The following is a 27,127-nucleotide window of genomic DNA, read 5'->3' as shown; positions in this document are numbered from 1 at the left end:
ACCCAGAGTGTGCATTTCCCTTAGATTAAGCGGGCATGTCAATCAACTAAATCAGCATAATACCAAAATCATTCTGTTTTTGTTGTTGCATGGGCCAGTCCTCAATCCAGCACATCTGTGGAAGGTGGCAGAGCTACAGCTATGTTTATCAGACCAGGAGACATCCTTAAAATTGGTTCTCACACAAATATCTGTAGTGTCCGAAAGGCTTGGGCTACAAACTAATACGACCAGTCTATGGAAAGATGACTCAAACACAATGGTGTTCTCCATTTTGCTCTACGACCTCCACAAGTGTCACGGTATCAGGCTGAAAAATGAATTGAAAAGGGTATTTCCAAGAAAGGTTCCACGGTCAAATTCAACCCCCCCCGAGCTTTCTTACATCTCCCAGAAATAGGCCAGACACTTTAAAACATACTTCCTTTTGATTAGTATTTTATAACACATACAGCTGTCCTAAAATAACTAAATGATCCTCGGCATGACCACCTAGAAAAACTATTCCATATGTTAGCTTAGTAGAAACCAGCCCTGGGACCTTAGGGTTAAGTATCTGAGTAGTGACCACTGCACAAGGGACCAAGAGACATCCTTCAGTTGGTTGTGTTTTATTGAGTTACAGCAGACGGATTTCAAAAAAAAAAAATCAAGCAAAGAGATTCTTGGTAGCAGTACAGTATTCCAGATACATGTATGAACATGATTCACTAATAGGAGGCATGAAACTCAAGGAGCGAGCCATTGAAATTGAGCCTAACACCTAGGATATCTATGGATATCTAGAAAGCCAACACGAGAAAAGACCAGTTACGGACGCTGCAATTCAAAATGAGACTGAACTACAAAAAACATGTACAGTGCATTTTCTTGTTTTATTCATGTCCATTCTGTGGCTGACTGTCGTCTCAGCAGCGGTAGCATTCAGCATGAGAGAGGGGGGACAACTGTTATTGTAATGTAAGTATGGGATTCTTAGCCTGGGTAGGAGACCTGTTTGTGCCATCATTCCACTCCTTGTCATATGCCAAACATCTGGTACCCAGGCTAGGTGATTCTATGGTCTGCTAGAGAACCACTATAAACCCTTTAGTCCAATGGATGAACTCACTGGTTATCAGATCAGAAGTGTTACTTGTCTATCCACTTGAAATAAGTGCCATCTATGACCAGCTGTCAGTCACTAAACGTTTTGTTAAAAAAAACCCTGATGAATTGGCTTATAATTACCGTCATAAAAACCCAAACATTCCTCTTTTAGGGGTTATTGACTCATGTTAGAAATGTAAAAACCAGCAACCCCGAAAATGTTTACAAAGCTTTTGCAATACAGAAAAATATTTACAAGGGCCCTTTTTATTAAGTGTAATAATAATAATGCATCAAGTCCAGCTTTGGCACTCAATGGTCTGGCCAGTCAGTGTTTGGAGTGGACTCTACTGTCCACTGTGCTGATGTCACAGGCCAGGTAGGAAATCATTGGTTCCAGATTCAACAATCTTGAGAATCTTCTGCTTGAGAAACTCAGTATCCTCTGAAACAAAGTAAAATGTCAAAACACAGACTTGTTATACAAATGGCTGACTACACCCGTTGTTGTTAACTTCACATTTAGTTAAGCTATCATTCTGCAGTTAACAGACCCATACAGCAGGCTATCAGAGGTGCTTTTCTGTTCACCAGGGGGAAAAATCCCCAGTCATAACCACATGTGTATAATCTCAATAGCCTCTTCCTGCCAAGATGTTTTTCTGAAGGCTAAATTACAGGCTTCCCGGGTGGTTCAAAGCCACAGCTGCTAGATTGTTGCTAGCCATCTCTCTGTTAAAGGGAAAGCCATCACACTACTACATAACCAATTCCCCTGCATCTGGGACATCTTTTTTTGACTGAGTTACTTACAGGCATCAAGACGAGATCATTAACACTGAAATGCGTCATTATCAAAGGAATTATACATTTGCAGTACAGTAGCTTATCATAGACTACTCACCATGCTCTTTTCATCCAGTCACCCGACCAGGTTGGTCTCCCATCAGCACCTCTGCTTCTGATCCGATCTTCTGGTTCTCCAAAGCACCTTTAGTCTCGTCCCCTACAGCCATGGTCACCTTCACCCACCTGCTTCTGTCCACGTTGGCCTGTCCATGTTGGTCCCTGCCCCTGCTGATGTCTGTCATACTCTGGCCCAGTTTACTGGTAAACCACTGGACTATGTCCTGGTTGATGAGTTTCGACTGCAATGGAAGCTTTTCTGCGTCTTCTGCTGAAAGCAGTGTCGTCTTGGCTTCTGTGAAGTGCTGCTGGAGAATGCTGCTTGGGGGTCGTTCTGTAATCCCTGACGAGCTCTGACCATTCTGTTCTGCTTTGCCGTTGACTTTCTGGAACTGTTCCATCCAGTCCAAGGTTCCATTCTTCAGGGCGGATCGGTTTTCCTTGAACCAGCGGACAATCTCTGTACGAGACAAACCAGTCTGTCCCTCCAGCTGGCTGTACTCCTCTGGCGACGGCCACTGGGTCTGGGTGAACACCTCTTTGAGAAGCCCTAGGGATTTCCTATCGATTGGCTCAGGACTGGTGGAAGTGGTGACAATGGGAAGAGGTGAGCACCGGACTTTGCTGTCCTGTTCGTAAACACTATTTAGTATCCCTCGTTGCTCCTCAAGGCTCTTAGGACCCATGGAGTTTGCCAGGGCTTGCTCCAAGTTGTCCCGCAACGCTCTGCGCTCTGAGAACCAGCAGTCGATCTCAGTCTTGGAGAGCCTTGTGTCCACAACGAGGTTGTCAACGTCAATTTCAGTGGGGGAGCTGGTCCTCTGAAAACTCTCCTCTAGCATCTTGAGCTGCTCAGAGGATTTGCCTTTGAGCCTCTCCAGGAGAGGAAACTGGGTGGGGACAGCCTTTTGGGCTGACTGTCTTTCGATGCCTGGGGCTCAATCTTGATCACCTGTGGCGCCACCTTGTGATTGAGGAGTCGTTGCTCGCTGAACCACTTCTTGATTTCTCCTCTAGAGAGGCCGGTGGACTCAATGAGACGGTACACTTCCTCCTCTTCAGGGAACTGGCACTGGGTGTAACTAGCTTTCAGTACAGCAATCTGGTCCGGGGTTTTATCGGAGTCTGAAGTGAAGCTGGGTTTAGGCGAAGCCACCAGTCTAGGTGCCTGAATCGTCTGGATTATGGAGGGACGTTTGATCTCTGAAGCGGCCACTACTGGAGCTGCCAAGGGTCGCTTTACTGACTGCACGACCTGGTTTGCCATGGTTAGTGTGATGGGAGAACAACTGACAGCTGAGCCGTTTGCAACGGGCGTCAACACATAACTGGTCTGTCCCAGGAGGTTGAAGGGGACGGATTGAACTAGGGACTGTTGTCCTTTGGTGGACTGAGCCATCTGGGCACCGCTCAGCACGGTGAAGGTGGTCTGTGGGACTGACTGGATGGTACCGTTGAACATCTTCTTCCGAGCTTCTTCCACCTCTTCAGGGGACCAGCTGATGCCTTGCTTCAGCCTCTGGAGGGTGAACCACACCTTGATCTGTTCCTCGGGGTGCTTCGAGGCAGCGGTAAGCCAGGACAGCTCCGCTTGGGTCGGGTACGGGAACTTGGTGAAGGATGTGATGAGTGTCAGGTTACTGTCCAGTGAAGGGTTGTACTTAGAGGTGTTCAAAGGGACAGCGATTTTTGGTACTAAGTTGTAGTTAGGCGGGCGCTGAAGAGAAGGCATGATATGAGAGATGCTATCTTTTAGGGTCGCTTCTGGGATGATCACGGTCCCGTTCACATTCACGGCGGCGATCTGCTTTCTGGGGAGCTCGGGGTTGAGTCTGTCCGGTTGACTTTCTGTGAATAACCGTTTGTTGTCCGTTTTTGGCTTACTAATCTTCACTGTGGTGGATTTGCTCAGGGGGAAAGTGGCAAAGTCTTCTCCAGTCAGAATGCCGTTGGTTGAATCACAGACGACAGCGTTGCTTGCTCCTTCTATCGACTGCTCTAGGATGGTCTGATTGTTCAGTTTGATTCTCTTGAACTTAAAGTTGCTCTCCCCTGGATGACACCTCTCATTGTGCTCTGTCAAGGTGTCAAACTTCTTTGTGTTGAAGTTGCACACAGCACACAGGTAGAGCGGGTTGAGAATGACATTGGGGTGATTGGAGTCCACGTGTTCCTTGAACTCATTCAGGTTCTGCGTAGAGAACGGACAGTACTTGCATTCATAGCCTCCCTGCTGCTTCCTCTGAGGCCTTGAATCCACAGCATTAGGTTTCTCAGGAGCCGGCGACTCCTGACGTGAACCACTAGGCTCTGTCCCAGAGCTCCAGTCCTCCCCAGGAAGCATCTCTGTGGATCCATTCACCACTGTGCTTTTGTCATTCGCCGATACCTCCACCTCCATCTCACCTGGATCCTCTTGCCCCATCATGTCATCACCTCTAAAAACAGCATCAGCTCTACAAGGGGTCGTGGTCTTCCTTCGGCTGGCCATGGCGTGCGTAGGTCACCTGGGACTGTTAGACGGACGTTGTAGGGGATGTTTGTCTTGTGAAGAATATGCACTTGTTGTTCCAGCTGACTGTTAATGTCAGCTCCAATGAGGGAATTCATGAGACTTCATCCCAGATCACCCAATCTGGGGGGGAGAGAGGAGAAATTAAACAAACAAGGACATTCCTACAATAACCTGAAAACAGACAATATTAAAATCCCATACCGCCGGTTCAATAGTCATCATTTTTCTTCCTCTTTTCTACTTAACATAAATGGCCATGGTAATAAGGCCTAACTCTGCAATGAAAATGTCCCTAAACTATTGTACATATTCAGAGTTATTGTTCTCCATCCCTCTGTCACAGGGCCTAGCTTGTCCCTTCTGTGACAAAACAAGCCTTTCAAACTCAATGACGGTAATCCTGGAAACCCAAAATTGCTTCCGATCCCGTCTCCCTAGTAGCAGATTACATATGTCATCTCTCTGTTGACGCTGCAATATGTAACTGTCTCCCTAGTAGCAGATTACATATGTCATCTCTCTGTTGACGCTGCAATATGTAACTGTCTCCGTAGTAGCAGATGACATATGTCATCTCTCTGTTGACGCTGCAATATGTAACTGTCTCCCTAGTAGCAGATGACATATGTAATCTCTCTGTTGAAGCTGCAATATGTAACTGTCTCCCTAGTAGCAGATTACATATGTCATCTCTCTGTTGACGCTGCAATATGTAACCGTCTCCCTAGTAGCAGATTACATATGTCATCTCTCTGTTGAAGCTGCAATATGTAACTGTCTCCCTAGTAACAGATTACATATGTCATCTCTCTGTTGACGCTGCAATATGTAACTGTCTCCCTAGTAGCAGATTACATATGTCATCTCTCTGTTGAAGCTGCAATATGCAACTGTCTCCCTAGTAACAGATTACATATGTCATCTCTCTGTTGAAGCTGCAATATGTAACTGTCTCCCTAGTAACAGATTACATATGTCATCTCTCTGTTGAAGCTGCAATATGTAACTGTCTCCCTAGTAACAGATTACATATGTCATCTCTCTGTTGAAGCTGCAATATGTAACTGTCTCCCTAGTTACAGATTACATATGTCATCTCTGTTGAAGCTGCAATATGTAACTGTCTCCCTAGTAGCAGATTACATATGTCATCTCTCTGTTGAAGCTGCAATATGTAACCGTCTCCCTAGTTACAGATTACATATGTCATCGCTCTGTTGACGCTGCAATATGTAACCGTCTCCCTAGTAACAGATTGCAACTTCAACAGAGAGATGGCATATGTAATGTTACTTTTATGGGCAACCCAACCAAATTCACACAGAAATATGTGTTATAGATCTGTCACTCATTGAAAGCAAGTCTAAGAAGCTGTAGATCTGTTCTGTGTGCACTGTTGTTTTTTAGCATCTTTTACGGTTTTGTACACTAGTATCAAACAGCTGAAAATACTCTTTTTAGTTATGGAAAAATATATTTCACAGCCGTTTACATGGTACAATGATTCTCTACACTATACTTGCTTGTTTTGTCACAAACTGAAATTAAGCGAACTATTTGAATTTTAGCAACCAGGAAATAGCAGAGTGATTTTTCCACAAAGTGCATGTTTAAAGGCCTAAAGCCAGTAATACATACACCCAAAGCCAAGACAGCTCCATGTTGGTGCAACACATACTGTAGCTAAATCTGACAACGCACCAACACAGAATCAGCTCCAAGGTAACAGATGTGAAAAAACTTCAGAGAAGCCTTAAGGATGCAATATAATACAGTACATGGATTTAATTTCCCTGAGCATTTCTTTTTTTTTATGAAGCGATAGAGGAGCTAATTCAAGAGAGCGTGAAAGAAGTAATTGATATTCTAGTTGCCTCATGCATTACCAAATCACATTTCCATGCAACAAAACTGGAAGGGAGAAAGTGTTTTTCTATAACAGACTTTTGGTTCTGCAATAGAACACTTTTATAAGGGCCGATGTGTTCTGACTTCCAGCAGTGACTGAACTGATAGAATCCGCTGGACAGGACAGCAGGTAAATGATGGTAAGAGGACTTTAATAGAAGAGTAGGCTTTGTGTGATGAATGGTGAATGTAGCTTTTGGCTCCAAAATGAAGAAACAAATCTGTTTTCACAGTGGACTGCCTGACCTCGGATCATTTATCAGTTCACTAAATCAGGAGAAAGCTATCAAATATCACATTTCAGTAACTGCCTCTCTTCAAACTCTTCAAAGATTGCTTTCTTCACAATGGTGACTAAGACCCAGTGGAGTGGTGCTTGGGATGAGAACCAACATGTTTCATTTCAGGAACAACTGTTACAGCCCACTGTTTAGAACACAGAACATCCATGTTCCATGCTGTTGGTCTGGTGGTCAGGGCTCCGGTAAGAGATGGTCCAGGTAGAACATGTTCCATGCTGTTGGTCTGGTGGTCAGGGCTCCGGTAAGAGATGGTCCAGGTAGAACATGTTCCATGCTGTTGGTCTGGTGGTCAGGGCTCCGGTAAGAGATGGTCTAGGTAGAACATGTTCCATGCTGTTGGTCTGGTGGTCAGGGCTCTGGTAAGAGATGGTCTAGGTAGAACATGTTCCATGCTGTTGGTCTGGTGGTCAGGGCTCTGGTAAGAGATGGTCTAGGTAGAACATGTTCCATGCTGTTGGTCTGGTGGTCAGGGCTCCGGTAAGAGATGGTCTAGGTAGAACATGTTCCATGCTGTTGGTCTGGTGGTCAGGGCTCCGGTAAGAGATGGTCTAGGTAGAACATGTTCCATGCTGTTGGTCTGGTGGTCAGGGCTCTGGTAAGAGATGGTCTAGGTAGAACATGTTCCATGCTGTTGGTCTGGTGGTCAGGGCTCTGGTAAGAGATGGTCTAGGTAGAACATCCATGACTAGCTACATCAGCACTGGGAAATGTCAAATACAAATGACTGCCGTCATCAACTCAGTCACTCATTGGATCGTAACTTGGGGTATTCCCATAACCAGCAGAAGAGGTGCATCATTAAAATTCAGGACAGACTCATTTCCATAAGGTAGTTATGACAACCACAGTCCGGACATTGACTTGCCCTCGTTGCATTGCTGTTGATGCTGCTTCTGCAGTGTATTAAAAACACACCTCACAGGTATTCATTCATCTGGGAGGAGACATGGAGCCAGGAAGGCTGCAGTGTATTAAAAACACACCTCACAGGTATTCATTCATCTGGGAGGAGACATGGAGCCAGGAAGGCTGCAGTGTATTAAAAACACACCTCACAGGTATTCATTCATCTGGGAGGAGACATGGAGCCAGGAAGGCTGCAGTGTATTAAAAACACACCTCACAGGTATTCATTCATCTGGGAGGAGACATGGAGCCAGGAAGGCTACAGTGTATTAAAAACACACCTCACAGGTATTCATTCATCTGGGAGGAGACATGGAGCCAGGAAGGCTGCAGTGTATTAAAAACACACCTCACAGGTATTCATTCATCTGGGAGGAGACATGGAGCCAGGAAGGCTGCAGTGTATTAAAAACACACCTCACAGGTATTCATTCATCTGGGAGGAGACATGGAGCCAGGAAGGCTGCAGTGTGGAGTCAGGCGGACTGAGGGGCCGTTGCTAAGAGCCAGTCCGTCTGTCTGCCAGACCTGGGTCGTGTTCAGTCGGCTCCAAATGGAAGAAAAGGACTGAAAAGAGAGGGACTACGTCGACTTGTCCATTGAGAAACACTAATGGTCCGTTTCAAAACATTTTCTGTTGCGTGTCCTAATGAGTCCTGCTAGCAGACTGACGCTCTCCTCTCCATTCAGGACTGTGCTGCGGCGTGCCAGGCTGGGCGTCTTATCCCTGTGCTGCTGCGGCGTGCCAGGCTGGGCGTCTTATCCCTGTGCTGCTGCGGCGTGCCAGGCTGGGCGTCTTATCCCTGTGCTGCTGCGGCGTGCCAGGCTGGGCGTCTTATCCCTGTGCTGCTGCGGCGTGCCAGGCTGGGCGTCTTATCCCTGTGCTGCTGTGGCGTGTCAGGCTGGGTGGAGAGGAGCGCCCCGCCATACTGGAGCCAAATTAAACTTGCATGAGGTCCCAGCCGACGCTTTGTGTCTCATATCATGTCCTCAGCTCACTGTCTCTGAGAGCGCGAGTCTGACTCTGCTATGGAGACCTAGTCTGTCCACTCATATGCTCCCAGCCCGACTGACACATACTAACCCAGGCCAGCAGATACCAAAGTAACTCCCCCAATGGACACTGCTGTGGTGACTCGCTGCGGTATTCAAGGGGCTTTCATTATTTGCTTCCAACAGGAGAACATACATTAACAGGCTCATCCACATCATGAATCATTCCTGATGATTAGGCTGCCACAGACGTCAACATCAGTTACAGAACATGAAACATCCATAGGACGACGGATCACTCCGTCATCAGATCACTAAGGTCATTCCATCTGACACAATAACAACCAAGCTGAAGAGTTACTGACTTCCCCTCTGCTGTGTGTCAACCTGCTGTGTGTGTGTCTGTCAACCTGCTGTGTGCGTGTGTGTCTCTCAACCTGCTGTGTGCGTGTGTGTGTCTGTCAACCTGCTGTGTGCGTGTGCGTCTGTCAATCTGCTGTGTGCGTGTGCGTCTCTCAACCTGCTGTGTGCGTGTGCGTCTCTCAAACTGCTGTGTGCGTGTGCGTCTCTCAAACTGCTGTGTGCGTGTGTGTCAACCTGCTGTGTGCGTGTGTGTCAACCTGCTGTGTGCGTGTGTGTCAACCTGCTGTGTGTGTGTGTGTGTCAACCTGCTGTGTGTGTGTGTGTGTGTCAACCTGCTGTGTGTGTGTCTGTGTCAACCTGCTGTGTGTGTGTGTGTGTGTGTGTGTGTCAACCTGCTGTGTGTGTGTGTGTGTGTGTGTCTCTCAACCTGCTGTGTGTGTCTCTCAACCTGCTGTGTGTGTCTCTCAACCTGCTGTGTGTGTGTGTGTCTCTCAACCTGCTGTGTGTGTGTGTGTGTGTCTCTCAAACTGCTGTGTGTGTGTGTGTGTGTCTCTCAAACTGCTGTGTGTGTGTGTGTCTCTCAAACTGCTGTGTGTGTGTGTGTGTCTCTCAAACTGCTGTGTGTGTGTGTGTCTCTCAAACTGCTGTGTGTGTGTGTGTGTGTGTCTCTCAAACTGCTGTGTGTGTGTGTGTGTGTGTGTCTCTCAACCTGCTGTGTGTCTCTCAACCTGCTGTGTGTGTCTCTCAACCTGCTGTGTGTGTGTGTCTCTCAACCTGCTGTGTGTGTGTGTGTCTCTCAACCTGCTGTGTGTGTGCGTGTGCGTCTCTCAACCTGCTGTGTGTGTGCGTGTGCGTCTCTCAACCTGCTGTGTGCGTCTCTCAACCTGCTGTGTGCGTCTCTCAACCTGCTGTGTGCGTCTCTCAACCTGCTGTGTGCGTCTCTCAACCTGCTGTGTGCGTCTCTCAAACTGCTGTGTGCGTGTGCGTCTCTCAAACTGCTGTGTGCGTGTGTGTCAACCTGCTGTGTGCGTGTGTGTGTGTGTGTGTGTCAACCTGCTGTGTGTGTGTGTGTGTCAACCTGCTGTGTGTGTGTGTGTGTCAACCTGCTGTGTGTGTGTGTGTGTCAACCTGCTGTGTGTGTGTGTGTGTCAACCTGCTGTGTGTGTGTGTGTGTCAACCTGCTGTGTGTGTGTGTGTGTCAACCTGCTGTGTGTGTGTGTGTGTCCAACCTGCTGTGTGTGTGTGTGTGTCAACCTGCTGTGTGTGTGTGTGTGTGTGTCTCTCAACCTGCTGTGTGTGTGTGTGTGTGTCTCTCAACCTGCTGTGTGTGTGTGTGTGTGTCTCTCAACCTGCTGTGTGTGTGTGTGTGTCTCTCAACCTGCTGTGTGTGTGTGTGTGTGTCTCTCAACCTGCTGTGTGTGTGTGTGTGTGTCTCTCAACCTGCTGTGTGTGTGTGTGTGTGTCTCTCAAACTGCTGTGTGTGTGTGTGTGTCTCTCAAACTGCTGTGTGTGTGTGTGTGTGTGTTCTCTCAACCTGCTGTGTGTCTCTCAACCTGCTGTGTGTGTCTCTCAACCTGCTGTGTGTGTGTGTCTCTCAACCTGCTGTGTGTGTGTGTCTCTCAACCTGCTGTGTGTGTGCGTGTGCGTCTCTCAACCTGCTGTGTGCGTCTCTCAACCTGCTGTGTGCGTCTCTCAACCTGCTGTGTGCGTCTCTCAACCTGCTGTGTGCGTCTCTCAAACTGCTGTGTGCGTGTGCGTCTCTCAAACTGCTGTGTGCGTGTGCGTCTCTCAAACTGCTGTGTGCGTGTGTGTCAACCTGCTGTGTGTGTGTGTGTGTGTCAACCTGCTGTGTGTGTGTGTGTGTCAACCTGCTGTGTGTGTGTGTGTGTCAACCTGCTGTGTGTGTGTGTGTGTCCAACCTGCTGTGTGTGTGTGTGTGTCAACCTGCTGTGTGTGTGTGTGTGTCAACCTGCTGTGTGTGTGTGTGTGTGTCTCAACCTGCTGTGTGTGTGTGTGTGTGTCAACCTGCTGTGTGTGTGTGTGTGTGTCAACCTGCTGTGTGTGTGTGTGTGTGTCAACCTGCTGTGTGTGTGTGTGTGTGTCAACCTGCTGTGTGTGTGTGTGTGTCAACCTGCTGTGTGTGTGTGTGTCTCTCAACCTGCTGTGTGTGTGTGTGTGTGTCTCTCAACCTGCTGTGTGTGTGTGTGTGTGTCTCTCAACCTGCTGTGTGTGTGTGTGTGTCTCTCAACCTGCTGTGTGTGTGTGTGTCTCTCAACCTGCTGTGTGTGTGTGTGTGTGTCTCTCAACCTGCTGTGTGTGTGTGTGTGTCTCTCAAACTGCTGTGTGTGTGTGTGTGTGTCTCTCAAACTGCTGTGTGTGTGTGTGTGTGTCTCTCAAACTGCTGTGTGTGTGTGTGTGTGTCTCTCAACCTGCTGTGTGTCTCTCAACCTGCTGTGTGTCTCTCAACCTGCTGTGTGTGTGTGTCTCTCAACCTGCTGTGTGTGTGCGTGTGCGTCTCTCAACCTGCTGTGTGCGTCTCTCAACCTGCTGTGTGCGTCTCTCAACCTGCTGTGTGCGTCTCTCAACCTGCTGTGTGCGTCTCTCAACCTGCTGTGTGCGTCTCTCAACCTGCTGTGTGCGTCTCTCAAACTGCTGTGTGCGTGTGCGTCTCTCAAACTGCTGTGTGCGTGTGCGTCTCTCAAACTGCTGTGTGCGTGTGCGTCTCTCAACCTGCTGTGTGCGTCTCTCAACCTGCTGTGTGCGTCTCTCAACCTGCTGTGTGCGTCTCTCAACCTGCTGTGTGCGTCTCTCAACCTGCTGTGTGCGTCTCTCAACCTGCTGTGTGCGTCTCTCAAACTGCTGTGTGCGTCTCTCAACCTGCTGTGTGTGTGCGTGTGCGTCTCTCAACCTGCTGTGTGTGTGCGTGTGCGTCTCTCAACCTGCTGTGTGTGTGCGTGTGCGTCTCTCAACCTGCTGTGTGTGTGCGTGTGCGTCTCTCAACCTGCTGTGTGTGTGCGTGTGCGTCTCTCAACCTGCTGTGTGTGTGCGTGTGCGTCTCTCAACCTGCTGTGTGCGTCTCTCAAACTGCTGTGTGCGTCTCTCAAACTGCTGTGTGCGTCTCTCAACCTGCTGTGTGTGTGCGTGTGCGTCTCTCAACCTGCTGTGTGTGTGCGTGTGCGTCTCTCAACCTGCTGTGTGTGTGCGTGTGCGTCTCTCAACCTGCTGTGTGTGTGCGTGTGCGTCTCTCAACCTGCTGTGTGTGTGCGTGTGTGTCTCTCAACCTGCTGTGTGTGTGCGTGTGTGTGTGTCTCTCAACCTGCTGTGTGTGTGCGTGTGTGTGTGTCTCTCAACCTGCTGTGTGTGTGCGTGTGTGTCTCTCAACCTGCTGTGTGTGTGCGTGTGTGTCTCTCAACCTGCTGTGTGTGTGCGTGTGTGTCTCTCAACCTGCTGTGTGTGTGCGTGTGTGTCTCTCAACCTGCTGTGTGTGTGCGTGTGTGTCTCTCAACCTGCTGTGTGTGTGTGTGTGTGTGTGTGTCTCTCAACCTGCTGTGTGTGTGTGTGTGTGTGTGTCTCTCAACCTGCTGTGTGTGTGTGTGTGTGTGTGTCTCTCAACCTGCTGTGTGTGTGTGTGTGTGTGTCTCTCAACCTGCTGTGTGTGTGTGTGTGTGTGTGTCTCTCAACCTGCTGTGTGTGTGTGTGTGTGTGTGTCTCTCAACCTGCTGTGTGTGTGTGTGTGTGTGTGTCTCTCAACCTGCTGTGTGTGTGTGTGTGTGTCTCTCAACCTGCTGTGTGTGTGTGTGTGTGTGTGTGTGTGTCTCTCAACCTGCTGTGTGTGTGTGTGTGTGTGTCTCTCAACCTGCTGTGTGTGTGTGTGTCTCTCAACCTGCTGTGTGTGTGTGTGTGTGTCTCTCAACCTGCTGTGTGTGTGTGTGTGTCTCTCAACCTGCTGTGTGTGTGTGTGTGTGTCTCTCAACCTGCTGTGTGTGTGTGTGTGTGTCTCTCAACCTGCTGTGTGTGTGTGTGTGTGTGTGTGTGTGTGTGTGTCTCTCAACCTGCTGTGTGTCTCTCAACCTGCTGTGTGTGTCTCTCAACCTGCTGTGTGTGTCTCTCAACCTGCTGTGTGTCTCTCAACCTGCTGTGTGTGTGTGTGTCTCTCAACCTGCTGTGTGTGTCTCTCAACCTGCTGTGTGTGTGTGTGTGTGTGTCTCTCAACCTGCTGTGTGTGTCTCTCAACCTGCTGTGTGTGTCTCTCAACCTGCTGTGTGTGTCTCTCAACCTGCTGTGTGTGTCTCAACACAGCTCAACCTGCTGTGTGTGTCTCTCAACCTGCTGTGTGTCCAGGAATTGCAACAGCTGGCCAATGAATCCCTACAAGTGTGAAGCTGCCGAGTCAGAGACTGTGTGTCAAAGGACCTTTCTATCCGGCCAATCAGAGACAACACTATGACTCATGAGCCCATCACACCATCACTACAGCCCTTCCATATCTACCATGACAACAAGACAGGTGGTAAATAACAACATACTGAAGAGCAGAATGGATCCACCTGCTGAGTGGCGAGAAACTTTCAGAGCAGCCTTCATCTGACGTGACAGAAACACATGTCATGGTGGGTGTGGGGAGGGGGACAAGGCACAGACTGCTGTTGCTAGGATAACAGAGTGGACAGGAAGAAGGTAGGCATTCCATCCAGACGGGCTCACTGTTCCATGTTCCATAGATCAGAGGTCTGCTGTATTCAGTGAGGTGAAGTGTTCAGAACTTTGGCAGCGACAGAAACGCAACAAATAGAAGTGACTTAATTCCCTATTCTTCTACCAGACAGAGAAGTATGTCTGATCTAGACAGTGCATTTCTATCTGAACTTTGTGTAATGTTGTGAAACTTTGCGGCTTTCTGAACAGACCCACAGCTCCAGTGTTCTAGAGGGTGATGATGATGGAGGGAGGGAGAGAGGTGTGTGGGAGGAGACAGTGCTCTGCTAATACTGCATCCCCAGCAGGGGGCTGAATCTGGGAACGTCACAGAATTCATTTAAATCTCATCAAATTGGCCCTGAAAAAAAACACTGTAGCTCTGCATTGAAACCGGCAATCACTCTTTCCCTGCTTTTACTTACCATTTTATCTAGGTTATGAACACAGAATAATAATAACTGAATTGGTCCAAGGAATTTTGAGTAGTGCACTGGAAGCCTGGTGCAGATTCTCTGTATTAGAATGATATAAATAACAGTGTTTAAACCCCAATGTTTAAGCCTACCAGGCTACTACTGGACTGGAGCAAGTCTTTATCATATCCGGGGTGAGTCCAGTCAGTCCATCACATTGATTCTGATTTGGACAATTAAATAGTCCAAAGTTACTGGTTAGGGTCCCACCATGTCTTTAAATATAGCAGTCAAAGTCTGAAGTGGTCTAGCAGCCCGGTTACCATGGAAACAGGCTAACAGCAGGGGGAGGGATTTATTCTCTCCACTTCACCAGAGACCAGAATGTTCCGCCTCACTACTTTTGGCCCAACCAACTTAGATAAGACATCAGCCCTTTTGATTCTACTGTATAAACATCAAGTTGGAGGGGGTCCACAATACATATGCTTGTATTGAACTGGTAGAATCCAGGTGGGGGTCAATTGAATCTATACTTTGCCCAAGCGGACCATTGCATAGACTGCATTGTACTGGTAAAGACCTAGTAGTACTACAAGACTGAGCCTGGTATTCACAGTGAATACAGACAGCATGAGGAGGTAAGTATTTGGTTTAGAAAAGGAATCCTAATATTACTACCAAGCTGAGGGAAGCATGAAGTCCTCCAGTCAAGAAATACTTTGACAGTTATCAAACCATGTCCATGCATTCACAATGCAGTCTAACCCTGAGAATGATCATGCTTTCTTGAACTCTGTCCTCTTGTACAAAACACATTTATACACTGAACAAAAATATAAAGAAACGCAACATATTTATATACTGAACAAAAATATAAAGAAACGCAACATATTTATATACTGAACAAAAATATAAAGAAACGCAACATATTTATATACTGAACAAAAATATAAAGAAACGCAACATATTTATATACTGAACAAAAATATAAAGAAACGCAACATATTTATATACTGAACAAAAATATAAAGAAACGCAACATATTTATATACTGAACAAAAATATAAAGAAACGCAACATATTTATATACTGAACAAAAATATAAAGAAACGCAACATATTTATATACTGAACAAAAATATAAAGAAATGCAACATGCAACAATTTCAAAGACTTTACTGAGTTACAGTTCATAAGGAAATCAGTCAATTTAAATAAATTCATTAGGCCTTAATCTATGGATTTCACATGATTGGGAATACAGATATGCATCTGTTGGTCACAGATACCTTTAAAAACAAGGTAGGGGCATGGATCAGAAAACCAGTGAGTATCTGGTGTGACCACCATGTGCCTCATGCAGCACGACATGTCCTTTGCATAGTTCTTGAAATGTTTCGTATTGACTGACCTTCATGTCTTAAAGTACTGGACTGTCGTTTCTCTTTGCTTATTTGAGCTGTTCTGGCCATATTATGGACTTGGTCTTTTACCAAATAGGGCTATCTTTTGTATACCTCCCTACCTTGTCATAACACAACTGATTGGCTCAAATGCATTAAGGAAAGAAATCCCACAAATGAACTTTTATCAAGGCACACCTGTTAATTCCAGTGGAGAGAATGCCAAGAGTGAGCAAAGCTGTCATCAAGGAAAAGGCTGGCTACTTTGAATAATGTCAAATATATTTTGATTAACACTTTTTTGGTTATTACATGATTCCATATGTGTTATTTCATAGTTTTGATGGCTTCACTATTCTACAATGTAGAAAATAGTAGTATATATAAATATATATATATATATATAAATAATAGTGTGGATAAATATATATCTATCCACACCGAGGTTGGAATATTACTGTGGAATTGTGAAGTATGCTTATTAAGTCCCTTTTAGTGATTATGAAGTCCCTTTTAGTGTAAGAACTGGTTGAAAAGACTGCCTTAAATTTCTGCCTGTTTTGGTGGGATGGAGTTCTGTTAAATTAGTTAATAGACCAATAATAAAAGACAATTTCAGACCTCTGCCAATAACAGCTCCCCACTCAGGCCACACAGACAATCCTAGCAAAAATTTTGCTTGAGAAATTGCTCTTTGCTAAGAAGCTATTTCTGTTTAATTTAAAAACAATTACAGTACGGTACTTCATTGTTACCCAGAAATGATTTGATATAAAACAGTCTGCATTGGGCTTTTAAGGAAACTGGAGACTTGACATGAGGAGCTATGTGGACATGAGTGTGTCAGTCCTGGCAGGGTGGTGTCTGGTGAAACCATCTGTAACAGTCAGTCCTGGCAGGGTGGTGTCTGGTGAAACCATCTGTAACAGTCAGTCCTGGCAGGGTGGTGTCTGGTGAAACCATCTGTAACAGTCAGTCCTGGCAGGGTGGTGTCTGGTGAAACCATCTGTAACAGTCAGTCCTGGCAGGGTGGTGTCTGGTGAAACCATCTGTAACAGTCAGTCCTGGCAGGGTGGTGTCTGGTGAAACCATCTGTAACAGTCAGTCCTGGCAGGGTGGTGTCTGGTGAAACCATCTGTAACAGTCAGTCCTGGCAGGGTGGTGTCTGGTGAAACCATCTGTAACAGTCAGTCCTGGCAGGGTGGTGTCTGGTGAAACCATCTGTAACAGTCAGTCCTGGCAGGGTGGTGTCTGGTGAAACCATCTGTAACAGTCAGTCCTGGCAGGGTGGTGTCTGGTGAAACCATCTGTAACAGTCAGTCCTGGCAGGGTGGTGTCTGGTGAAACCATCTGTAACAGTCAGTCCTGGCAGGGTGGTGTCTGGTGAAACCATCTGTAACAGTCAGTCCTGGCAGGGTGGTGTCTGGTGAAACCATCTGTAACAGTCAGTCCTGGCAGGGTGGTGTCTGGTGAAACCATCTGTAACAGTCAGTCCTGGCAGGGTGGTGTCTGGGGAAACCATCTGTAACAGTCAGTCCTGGCAGGGTGGTGTCTGGGGAAACCATCCGTAACAGTCAGTCCTGGCAGGGTGGTGTCTGGTGAAACCATCTGTAACAGTCAGTCCTGGCAGGGTGGTGTCTGGTGAAACCATCTGTAACAGTCAGTCCTGGCAGGGTGGTGTCTGGTGAAACCATCTGTAACAGTCAGTCCTGGCAGGGTGGTGTCTGGTAAAACCATCTGTAGTCCTTCCAGACTCACATTAAGCATCTCCAATCCAAAATGAAATCTAGAATCGGCTTCCTATTTCACAAAACAAAGCCTTCACTCATGCTGCCAAATACACCCGCGTAAAACTGACTATCCTACCGATACTTGACTTCGGCGATGTCATTTACAAAATAGCCCCCAACACATAGTAGTGTTTCTCTAATGAACCATCTGGAGTACCTCCTCTAGCCTATATCAGCGACAGACAGTTGTTGGACCTACTGTAGTCAACCAAGCATGACTGGTGTTACTGGGTGTCCACATATGAGACAGCCTCTGCTACAGCAGGGGTGACCTGCTGGTCAGGCTGGAGACACGTGACTGGGTCAGAGCTGTGGGTTTCTGCAGTCAGAGAGAAGAGCCCCAGCTGAGCTCTTTCTTCTGTCCTCTCCCTTCCTCCAGCATTTCGCTGCACCTGCGACATCTGCAAATCTGTGTATGCAACCAATAAACTTTGATTCTGAGTCGTCCTCTCCTCTTATGCTCTCTCCTTGCCTTCACATACTCTTCTCCTTTCCTTCTCTCGTCTTCTCTCAACCGGTCCTGTTTCTCTCCTCCCCTCTCCCTCCCTCTCCTCCCTTTTAGTCAGAATTATCACCTTCTGTGAGAACTATAAAGTAAATTAAGATACAGTTAAACACTCTTACAACTTTGTCTTACGAGTGACTTATTAGCTTGATATAACTCTGAAGTGCTTACATACATAACAGTTTAGCCGGAGATATAACAGTATCGGATTAAACACATGAATAAAGTAAAAATACCTAATTAGCTGCTTATTACAGAAGGGAGGAAATCCAAAATGTCACACTTCTTGTTCCTGGCGTTCATCCTTAATTATTATATAGTTCCCATCCTAACATACATGCTTGGCAGCATGAGTGAAGGCTTTGTTTTGCGAAATAGGATGCCGATTCTAGATTTAATTTTGGATTGGAGATGCTTAATGTGAGTCTGGAAGGAGAATTTACAGTCTAACCAGACACCTAGGTATTTGTAGTTGTCCACATATTCTAAGTCAGAACCGTCCAGAGTAGTGATGCTAGTCGGACGGATAGTGATCGATTGAATAGCATGCATTTAGTTTGACTAGCATTTAAAAGCAGTTGGAAGTCACGGAAGGAGAGTTGTATGGCATTGAAGCTCGTCTGGAGGTTTGTTCACGCAGTGTCCAAAGAAGGGCCAGATGTATACAGAATGGTGTCGTCTGTGTAGAGGTGGATCAGAGAATCCGCGAGCGGCAAGAGTGACATCATTGATATATACAGAGGAAAGAGTCGGCCCGAGAATTGAACCCTGTGGCATCCCCATAGAGACTGCCAGAGGTCCGGACAACAGGCCTTCCGATTTGACACACTGAACTCTGAGAAGTAGTTGGTGAACCAGGCGAGGCAATCATTTGAGAAACCAAGGCTATTAAGTCTGCCGATAAGAATGCGGTGATCGTCAGAGTCGAAAGCCTTGGCCAGGTTGATGAACACGGCTGCACAGTACTGTCTTTTACCGATGGCGGTTATGATATCGTTTAGGACCTTGAGCATGGCTGAGGTGCACCCATGACCAGCTCGGAAACCAGATTGCATAGTGAAAACGGTACGGTGGGATTAGAAATGGTCGGTGATCTGTTTGTTAACTTGGCTTTCAAAGATTTTAGAAAGGCAGGAAAGGATGGATATAGGTCTATAACAGTTTGGGTCTAGAGTGTCTTCCCTTTTGAAGAGGGGGATGACCGTGGCAGCTTTCCAATCTTTGGGGATCTCAGACGATACGAAAGAGAGGTTGAACAGACTAGTAATAGGGGTTGCAACAAAGCCAGGCGGAAAGCATAGCCAGCCGTAGAAAAATGCTCATTGAAATCACCAATAAATCTATGAGAATCGATAGTGACAATGTTTCCTAGCCTAGTGCAGTGGGCAGCTAGGAGGAGGTGCTCTTATTCTCCATGGACTTTAGTGTCCTAACACTTTTTGTAATTAGTGCGACAGGATACAAATTTCTGCTTGAAAAAGCTAGCCTTAGCTTTCCTAACTGACTGTGTATATTGGTTCCTGAATTCCCTGAAAAGTTGCATATTGCGGGGGCTATTCGATGCTAATGCAGTACGCGACAGGATGTTTTGTGCTGGTCAAGGGCAGTCAAGTCTGGGGTGAACCAAGGACTATATCCGTTCTTAGTTAAAAAAAAAGATTAACAGGGCATGCTTATTTAAGATGGTGAGGAAAGCACTTTTAAAGAGCAACCTAGTGTTTAACCTGTTAGGGCTAGGGGGCAGCATTGACACGGCTGGATAAAAAACATACCCGATTTAATCTGGTTACCACTCCTACTCAGTAACTAGAATATGCATATACTTATTACATATGGATAGAAAACACCCTAAATTTTCTAAAACTGTTTGAATGGTGTCTGTGAGTATAACAGAACTCAAATGGCAGGTCAAAACCTGAGAGATTCCTTTACAGGAAGTGGCCTGTCTGACCATTTCTGGAACTTCTTTGCCATCTCTATCATTTACTAAGGATCTCTGCTCTAACGTGACACTTCCCACGTCTTCCATAGGCTCTCAGAGCCCGGGAAAAAAGAGAATGTCGTCATTCCAGCCCCAGGCTGAAACACATTATCGCCTTTCTCAAGTGGCCCATCAAGAGACACTAGCTTATGCGCGTGACCCCGACCGCCCCCGCCTTTGGGATTTTTTTCCTCTGTTTGCCGAAAAGGAGATTCCCTGTCGGAATATTATCGCTTTCTACGAGAAAAATGACGTAAAAATTGATTTTAAACAGCGGTTGACATGCTTCGACGTACGGCAATGGAATACTTTGAATTTTATTGTCAGGAATTGCGCCAAGCGCCACACTTCTTTACTATTTCGGATAGTGTCTGGAACGCACGAACAAAACGCCGCTATTCGGATATAACGATGGATTATTTTGGACCAAACCAACATTTGTTATTGAAGTAGACGTCCTGGGTGTGCATTCTGACGAAGACAACAAAAGGTAATGACATTTTTATAATAGTAAATATGATTATGGTGAGTGCTAAACTTGCCGGGTGTCTAAATAGCGAGCCCGTGATGCCTGGGCTATGTACTTAGAATATTGCAAAATGTGCTTTCACCAAAAAGCTATTTTAAAATCGGACATATCGAGTGCATAGAGGAGGTCTGTATCTATAATTCTTAAAATAATTGTTATGCTTTTTGTGAACGTTTATCGTGAGTAATTTAGTAAAATGTTAGCGAATTCCCGTAAGTTTGCGGGGGGTATGCTAGTTCTGAACGTCACATGCTAATGTAAAAAGCTGGTTTTTGATATAAATATGAACTTGATTGAACAAAACATGCATGTATTGTATAACATAATGTCCTAGGGTTGTCATCTGATGAAGATCATCAAAGGTGAGTGCTGCATTTAGCTGTCTTCTGGGTTTTGGTGACATTATATGCTGGCTTGAAAAATGGGTGTCTGATTATTTCTGGCTTGGTACTCTGCTGACATAATCTAATGTTTTGCTTTCGTTGTAAAGCCTTTTTGAAATCGGACAGTGTGGTTAGATTAACGAGAGTCTTATCTTTAAATGGCTGTAAAATAGTCATATGTTTGAGAAATTGAAGTAATAGGATTTTGAAGATTTTGAAAATCGCGCCACAGGCTGGCAGTGGCTGTTACGTAGGTGGGACGAATTCGTCCCGCCGGTCCCATAGAGGTTAAGGGAACGTTTGACAGTAATGAGGGGTGGTCGTTTGACCGCGGACCCATTACGGATGCAGGCAATGAGGCAGTGATCGCTGAGATCCTGGTTGAAGACAGCAGAGATTTATTTAGAGGGCAAGTTGGTCAGGATGATATCTATGAGGGTGCCCATGGTTACGGATTTAGGGTTGTACCTGGTAGGTTCTTTGATAATTTGTGTGAGATTGAGGGCATCTAGCTTAGATTGTAGGACGGCCGGGGTGTTAAGCATATCCCAGTTTAGGTCACGTAACAGTACGAACTCCCTCTCCTATCATCTCTTTTTCTCTCCTTCCTATCCCTGTACTCTAACATGAAAGCCTGCCCATTACACACATGAATACATCAATTTACTGTTGTTGAGTAGAAAACAGATGGGAGACGTTACCTAGGAAACCCATGCGGTCTGTGTGAGAGTTGTGTGGCTTTCGGACTCTATTTACATCACTGCTTCTCCTCTGTGAAGCCCTTTCTTTCCAACAGTTTGGCTTCTTTTAGTTCCAGATAAAACAATCCCTATGTAACTCAAACACTGGCACTTGTCTTTTCCTACTGGCACTGACTTGGCTGATAAACACTGAGGACAAATGTACTATGGACTGAAACGTGCTCGTCTCACCTAGCTGTCTATCTGAAGCTGAACTGACTTGCCTAGCTAAATAAAAGGTTCAATAAAATAATAGCTTAGACACATTGGTCAAACTTTTACATGCCGACAGTACTTAGCACCTCTGAACGGTGTCGGCACTCAATCTCTTTTTGTGTTCACACAGCAAAAACCTTTAAGTCGTCAGCTACTTTGCCTTTTTAAAATACTCCAAACCAGAAGGTGGCAGTAGTGTTTGGCAATGCATGTCCATGTGCTAATTTCTGCTGAATGTGTTGCACTTTCTCCTGTTGTGCTATTTACAAACAAACACGTGATTGTCTCAACTGTTCTGGGGAACTACGGTGAGCTTCATAATGTGACAGATGAAATGATCAACGTGATCAGCTTCCTCTCTTAATATATTGCACAAGTTGACTGCAGGTATTTACTTTAAAAAGTAGCTACAAATATAAACATTTATTGAAAAACATCAAAATAAATAGTTTCAGCGGTATTGAAAAACCATCCCGAGGCCACTGCCAAATACCTCGGTATACGGTATACTACCCAGGCCTTGTGTGCATTGCATCCGTGCACTTAGCTAGCTACCATCCCATAGCCTACATTGCATACAGTGTGAAGTGTGACTGGCTCATGACATTTAACTGTTGATGTATGGAGAAAATGCCCACTTTTCCTTTTTGTTTTCACTCCTGTTGGCTCCCCCATGTGGGGGTTCGTGCTCTCTGATTGGCTCAAAGCCAAGTTGTTGGCCACCGACGAGCATTGCGATTCTACAGGTAGAAACGTCAGGTTCTTCTTTACCGGTCGGCACGCTGCAGGTACCGCTTTTGTTCCAGCAAGAGAAGAAACGCTCTATCGGCAGTGGCATTCTCAGTGTGTTTCACGTCGCTTTGAATAAGAGCGTCTGCTGAATGACAAAAATGTTTTTTAAATGTCCATATTTGTTGAGTAGTGGTTTCAGAGGACTTTGGATAGGAAAGAGCTGAGAGTTGGTTCAGACTATAAGTAGGTTATTGTTCTGGAAAAGAAACAGCCCCTGTCTTATCATACCCTGTGAATTCTGATCCTCTCCTTCTTACTACTCTGATTGGACAATGGTGATTTGTCATTGTAATCCACATGAAGGAAATTGAGTCGGTAACATTATTATGCAACATTATGTAACCTGCTGCATGCAGTCTTTGACTCATTACCAAAGTGAAAAATAAAAGAATACAGTTAACGACTAACAGGCCATGAAAAAAAACTGCTCGTCTGAGTGGTCGGCTGTGAATGTCCTCACCTGCTATTAACTGACGCCGATTGCTTAGGTTCTGTTCTGCTCACGCCAGTGTTGCCCGATCAGAACACGATGTTGAGGCCCATACTAAACACTTAGTAACCATCACACGGCACACACAGACAATTCCGTTCAACTTCTTGACGTTGTTGTGTGGTTATGTTCGATGGACGCACAACACCTCAAGATAGAAACAGCATGTGAGAGTACGTCACTACACAACATGCATCTTCTCTTCTTAAGACGGCATGTAAACACCACGCGCTAACTTGAGGTGACTGGGCGGAGCACTAGTGTGTCCAAGCTCCCTGATTGGTTGGAATGAGTGGGGGATTGAAGAGTGATTGACAGGGCTGCAGGACAATCAGGTTGAAAGGGCCAGCCTTTAAAAAAAATGTACACACAAAGACATAAAAAGAGGGTAATCATGTGGTGATCATCATATGATTCATGACGAGCACATGCACGGCATTAGTCTGGACTCTTCCTCAACCTGCTCAATGAGGAGAATAACTACATTTTTGGGGCCCGACTGCCTAATAAATATATTTGAGTCATTTAGCATACACTATTATCCAGAGCGACTTACAGTAGAGAGTGCATACATTTTCAAACAAGAGTAGCTCCTGAACCCTCTCACTGAGAAGATGAACTACATTTTTGGGGCCCGACTGCCTAATAATAAGCACAAGGCTAACGAGGCTGTCTCTATGCTGTCATGAAGTCATCATGACTGTGGCCGCTCCACACAGACAGACTACAGGGCTTTTACAGGAAGACATGCCCACAGCAGGTATGACATCACCAGGGCCATCTTAGTCCCCTTGCTAACGACACATCTAGAAGCAGAGAGGAGGAGGCAGGAACAACATCTCTCCGAGTCTGACAGAGGATATTGCTGAGGTGAGCACCACATGAGTCAGAAAGAACAGGCGGCCATCTTTAAACAAGCCATTCGCTGCCTGGACCATGAAAAGACCAAGGACACTGAATGGGGATGAGGAGGGAGGGAGACCAAATGGATGTAGGCCTACATTTGTCTTCAGCAACCGAAGCCTAAGTAATGACGCCATCAGCAGTCAGTGTGTACATATGACTTGAGAATGACTGCCATGCCTTGATCTGAATGAATACATTCCACCAGTCAGAAATGAACTGATGTTGTCACCGTAGAGACGCTGCACAACTGTGACATGACTGGATTAGTCAGGTCACTAATGTTGATGATATCCCCCCCCCCTGACTAAATGTGATGATAGGATCACACAGGGTTTGTACATATCCTGAATATGCCTAGTAACCAGTGGAGGCTGCTGAGGGGAGAACGGCTCATCATTTTCCAGAACGGTATTTGATACCATTCCACTGATTCCGCTCCAGTCATTACCACGAGCCCATCCTCCCCAATTAATGTGCCACCAACCTCCTGTGTTAGTAACCTAGTTGATGAGGTCTACAACTGTTGTTTTGAAATCCTGTGTGAACATAAAAACATGCACTGTACCTTTAACAGTGGTGTAAGTGGACACATGCAGTAGGCTAAAAGTCAAATCAGGTCATCCTGTTGAGTGCTGCATCTTTTCAGGCTTTTGGACACCATAATCATACAAATCTGTAACCCCTCCACTAAATACCACAATAAAAGACCTACTTCAGACGTTTCTTGACTTGGCTACATTATGAGCATGTAGTGTAACATGAGGAAATAACATGATGATAACATGAGGCATGTCATTGGGCAACAGTACTGTAGTATGTAAAGATACTGCCTATTGTGTCAGGCTCATTTCATATGCATAGATCTATGCATAGATCTTTATCAAGAAACAAACTTCATACTGAGAACCAAGCCCGTCTTAAACCACCAATATGTGAAATGTATTCTACTTCGACCAGTAGTCTGGCTGTACTGCAACGAGGCGTTTTATTCTACTGTGACTGTTGCCACAGTGCAGTAGGGACGTGCAAGAAGGCGTCACCGCTGCCTGCAGCCTGCCTACATCATACGACGGACGGCATTGGTACCCGAAATCGAAGTAGGTTGCTGGTTAAACTCCAGAACTAGAATACAATGTAAAACGTTCCGGTCTTATGATTCCAATCGCCATTCCATAGCATACAACAGAAATAGGCAAGATAAAAAAAATTTTTTAAAAGCTCCCCAAATGTCCCCTTCCCTCGCCAACGACGTAACGCCATGTCGGCGTGGAGGCCATATTTTGCTGGTTATGTCGACATAGGGAAAAAGTACAAGTCCTCTCCCACAAATCTCGACTAACATTACCGCAGCATTGTAGCAAACACAACTTCCTAAAGCCCGAGGACTGTAGGCACATCGTTTCATTGCTTGAAACTGGATACATTGTTACTACTCGCAGGTCGTCAATCAGGTGTAGCCACACCGGGACAATCAAAGTTTAGTGGCTAGCCAAGTTAAAATGTGTAGTGGCGTCTGCGTACAGAAACAGTGGTGGTGGGAGGCTAGCTAGCTACACAGCTAGGCTACAGGTTTAACTTTGGGACTTGTTTTCGCCGATATGCAAACTGATAAATATTCTATTTGGCATATTCTTACCTGTCCACCACGTATGATGCGCTGTGATGCCGAGCACCGGTAAACGGGGTCCAAAACGGGTCTTTCAACACGATAACAACCGAATACGACGATTTATTCTACAGATTCGACCGAATCCGCCAGACAACAGCCGAAAAAAATCCGCGTTCGCAGGGGGATCTACGCCAAAAACCACATGATCAACTACGTCAGCGGACGTATTTGCATACGATAGCAGGGCCACTTCCATCCTGGAGTTGTTGTAATCGCTCCTAAAAGTTAGAACGGTGGTCAGTATCAAGCCTCGGATAGTGTCCGGGAAATGACAGCCCTTCAGTGGTTGCTGGAGCCTTGCTTTCGACTTTGAAAATGAATAAGCTGTTGTTGACATCCTGTGCTCTGCGCCAGATCAACGTTGTGTAGGTCATTGAATAGTAAGCAGTAAACTGAGAGTACTGGGCGGGTCAAAGCTTGTCTAGGGAGGGACACTACTTTACTGCTAGTCTTGCTGCAGTACTGACAGCTGTGTCTCAGGTGAATGGTGTCTACAAGTGCTACTGCGATTTTAAATCTCTCTTTCTCTCTCTGTCTCTGTTTGGCGTCTCACCTAGTTTGACATTCTTCACTGAATAGCTTCCATCTAATTACCTAATGAGACATCGTGAAAGGCAGCAGTGATTTATTGCCCTCCCTCTCTCTCTCTCAATTCAATTTCAATTACATTTAAGGGCTTTATTGGCATGGGAAATATATGTTAACATTGCCAAAACAAGGGAAGTAGATAATAAACAATACAAATTAACAGTAAACATTACACTGATAGAAGTTCCAAAAGAATAAAGACATTTCAATTGTTCATTTTATGTATATGTACAGTGTTGTAACGATGTGCAAATAGTTAAAGTACAAAAGGGAACATAAATAAACATAAATATGGGTTGTATTTACAATGGTGTTTGTTCTTCTACACCTGTTTGTATTCGGCACATGTGACTAATACGATTTGATTCACTGATTGCCCTTTTCTTGTGGCAACAGGTCACAAATCTTGCTGCTGTGATGGCACACGGTGGTATTTCACCCAGTAGATATGGGAGTTTGTCAATATTGGGTTTAATTCTTTGTGGTTCTGTGTAATCTGAGGGAAATATGTGTTCCTAATATGGTCATACATTTGGCAGGAGGTTAGGAAGTGCAGCTCAGTTTCCACCTCATTTTGTGGGCAGTGTGCACATAACCTGTCTTCTCTTAAGAGCCAGGTCTGTCTACGGTGGCCTTTCTCAATAGCAAGACTATGCTCACTGAGTCTGCACATTATCAAAGCTTTCCTTAAGTTTGGGTCAGTCACAGTGTTCAGGTATTCTGCCACTGTGTACTTTCTGTTTAGGGCCAAATGGCATTCTAGTTTGCTTTGATTTTTTGTTAATTGTTTCCAATGTGTCAAGTAATTATCTTTTTATTTTCTCATGATTTGGTTGCGTCTAATTGTGTTGCTGTTCTGGGGCTCTGTGGGGTGTGTTTGTGAACAGAGACCCAGGACCAGCTTGCTTAGGGGACTCTTCTTCAGGTTCATCTCTCTGTAGATGATGGCTTTGTTATGGAAGGCTTGGGAATCACTTCCTTTTAGGTGGTTGTAGAATTTAACATCTCTTTTCTGGATTTTGATAATTAGCGGGTATCGG

At 45.7% G+C, this 27,127-nt stretch overlaps 1 protein-coding gene across 1 annotated transcript; it reads right to left on the bottom strand.

Annotated features, from left to right (window-relative positions):
• Window positions 1-595: 595 nt before the first annotated feature.
• On the bottom strand, window positions 596-25,785 carry LOC106596928 (zinc fingers and homeoboxes protein 2-like). Its single transcript, XM_045713505.1, is given in 4 exon segments — window positions 596-1,534; window positions 1,994-2,905; window positions 2,908-4,630; window positions 25,467-25,785. Coding segments are annotated over 2 exon segments (2,481 nt in total). The 5' UTR covers window positions 4,487-4,630; window positions 25,467-25,785; the 3' UTR covers window positions 596-1,534; window positions 1,994-2,003.
• Window positions 25,786-27,127: the final 1,342 nt, after the last annotated feature.

The sequence above is a fragment of the Salmo salar genome, unplaced genomic scaffold (assembly GCF_905237065.1).
Source record: "Salmo salar unplaced genomic scaffold, Ssal_v3.1, whole genome shotgun sequence".
Lineage (NCBI taxonomy): Eukaryota > Metazoa > Chordata > Actinopteri > Salmoniformes > Salmonidae > Salmo > Salmo salar.
The sequence above is the reverse complement of the archived record's forward strand: the minus strand, read 5'-3'. Positions and strand labels throughout refer to the sequence as shown.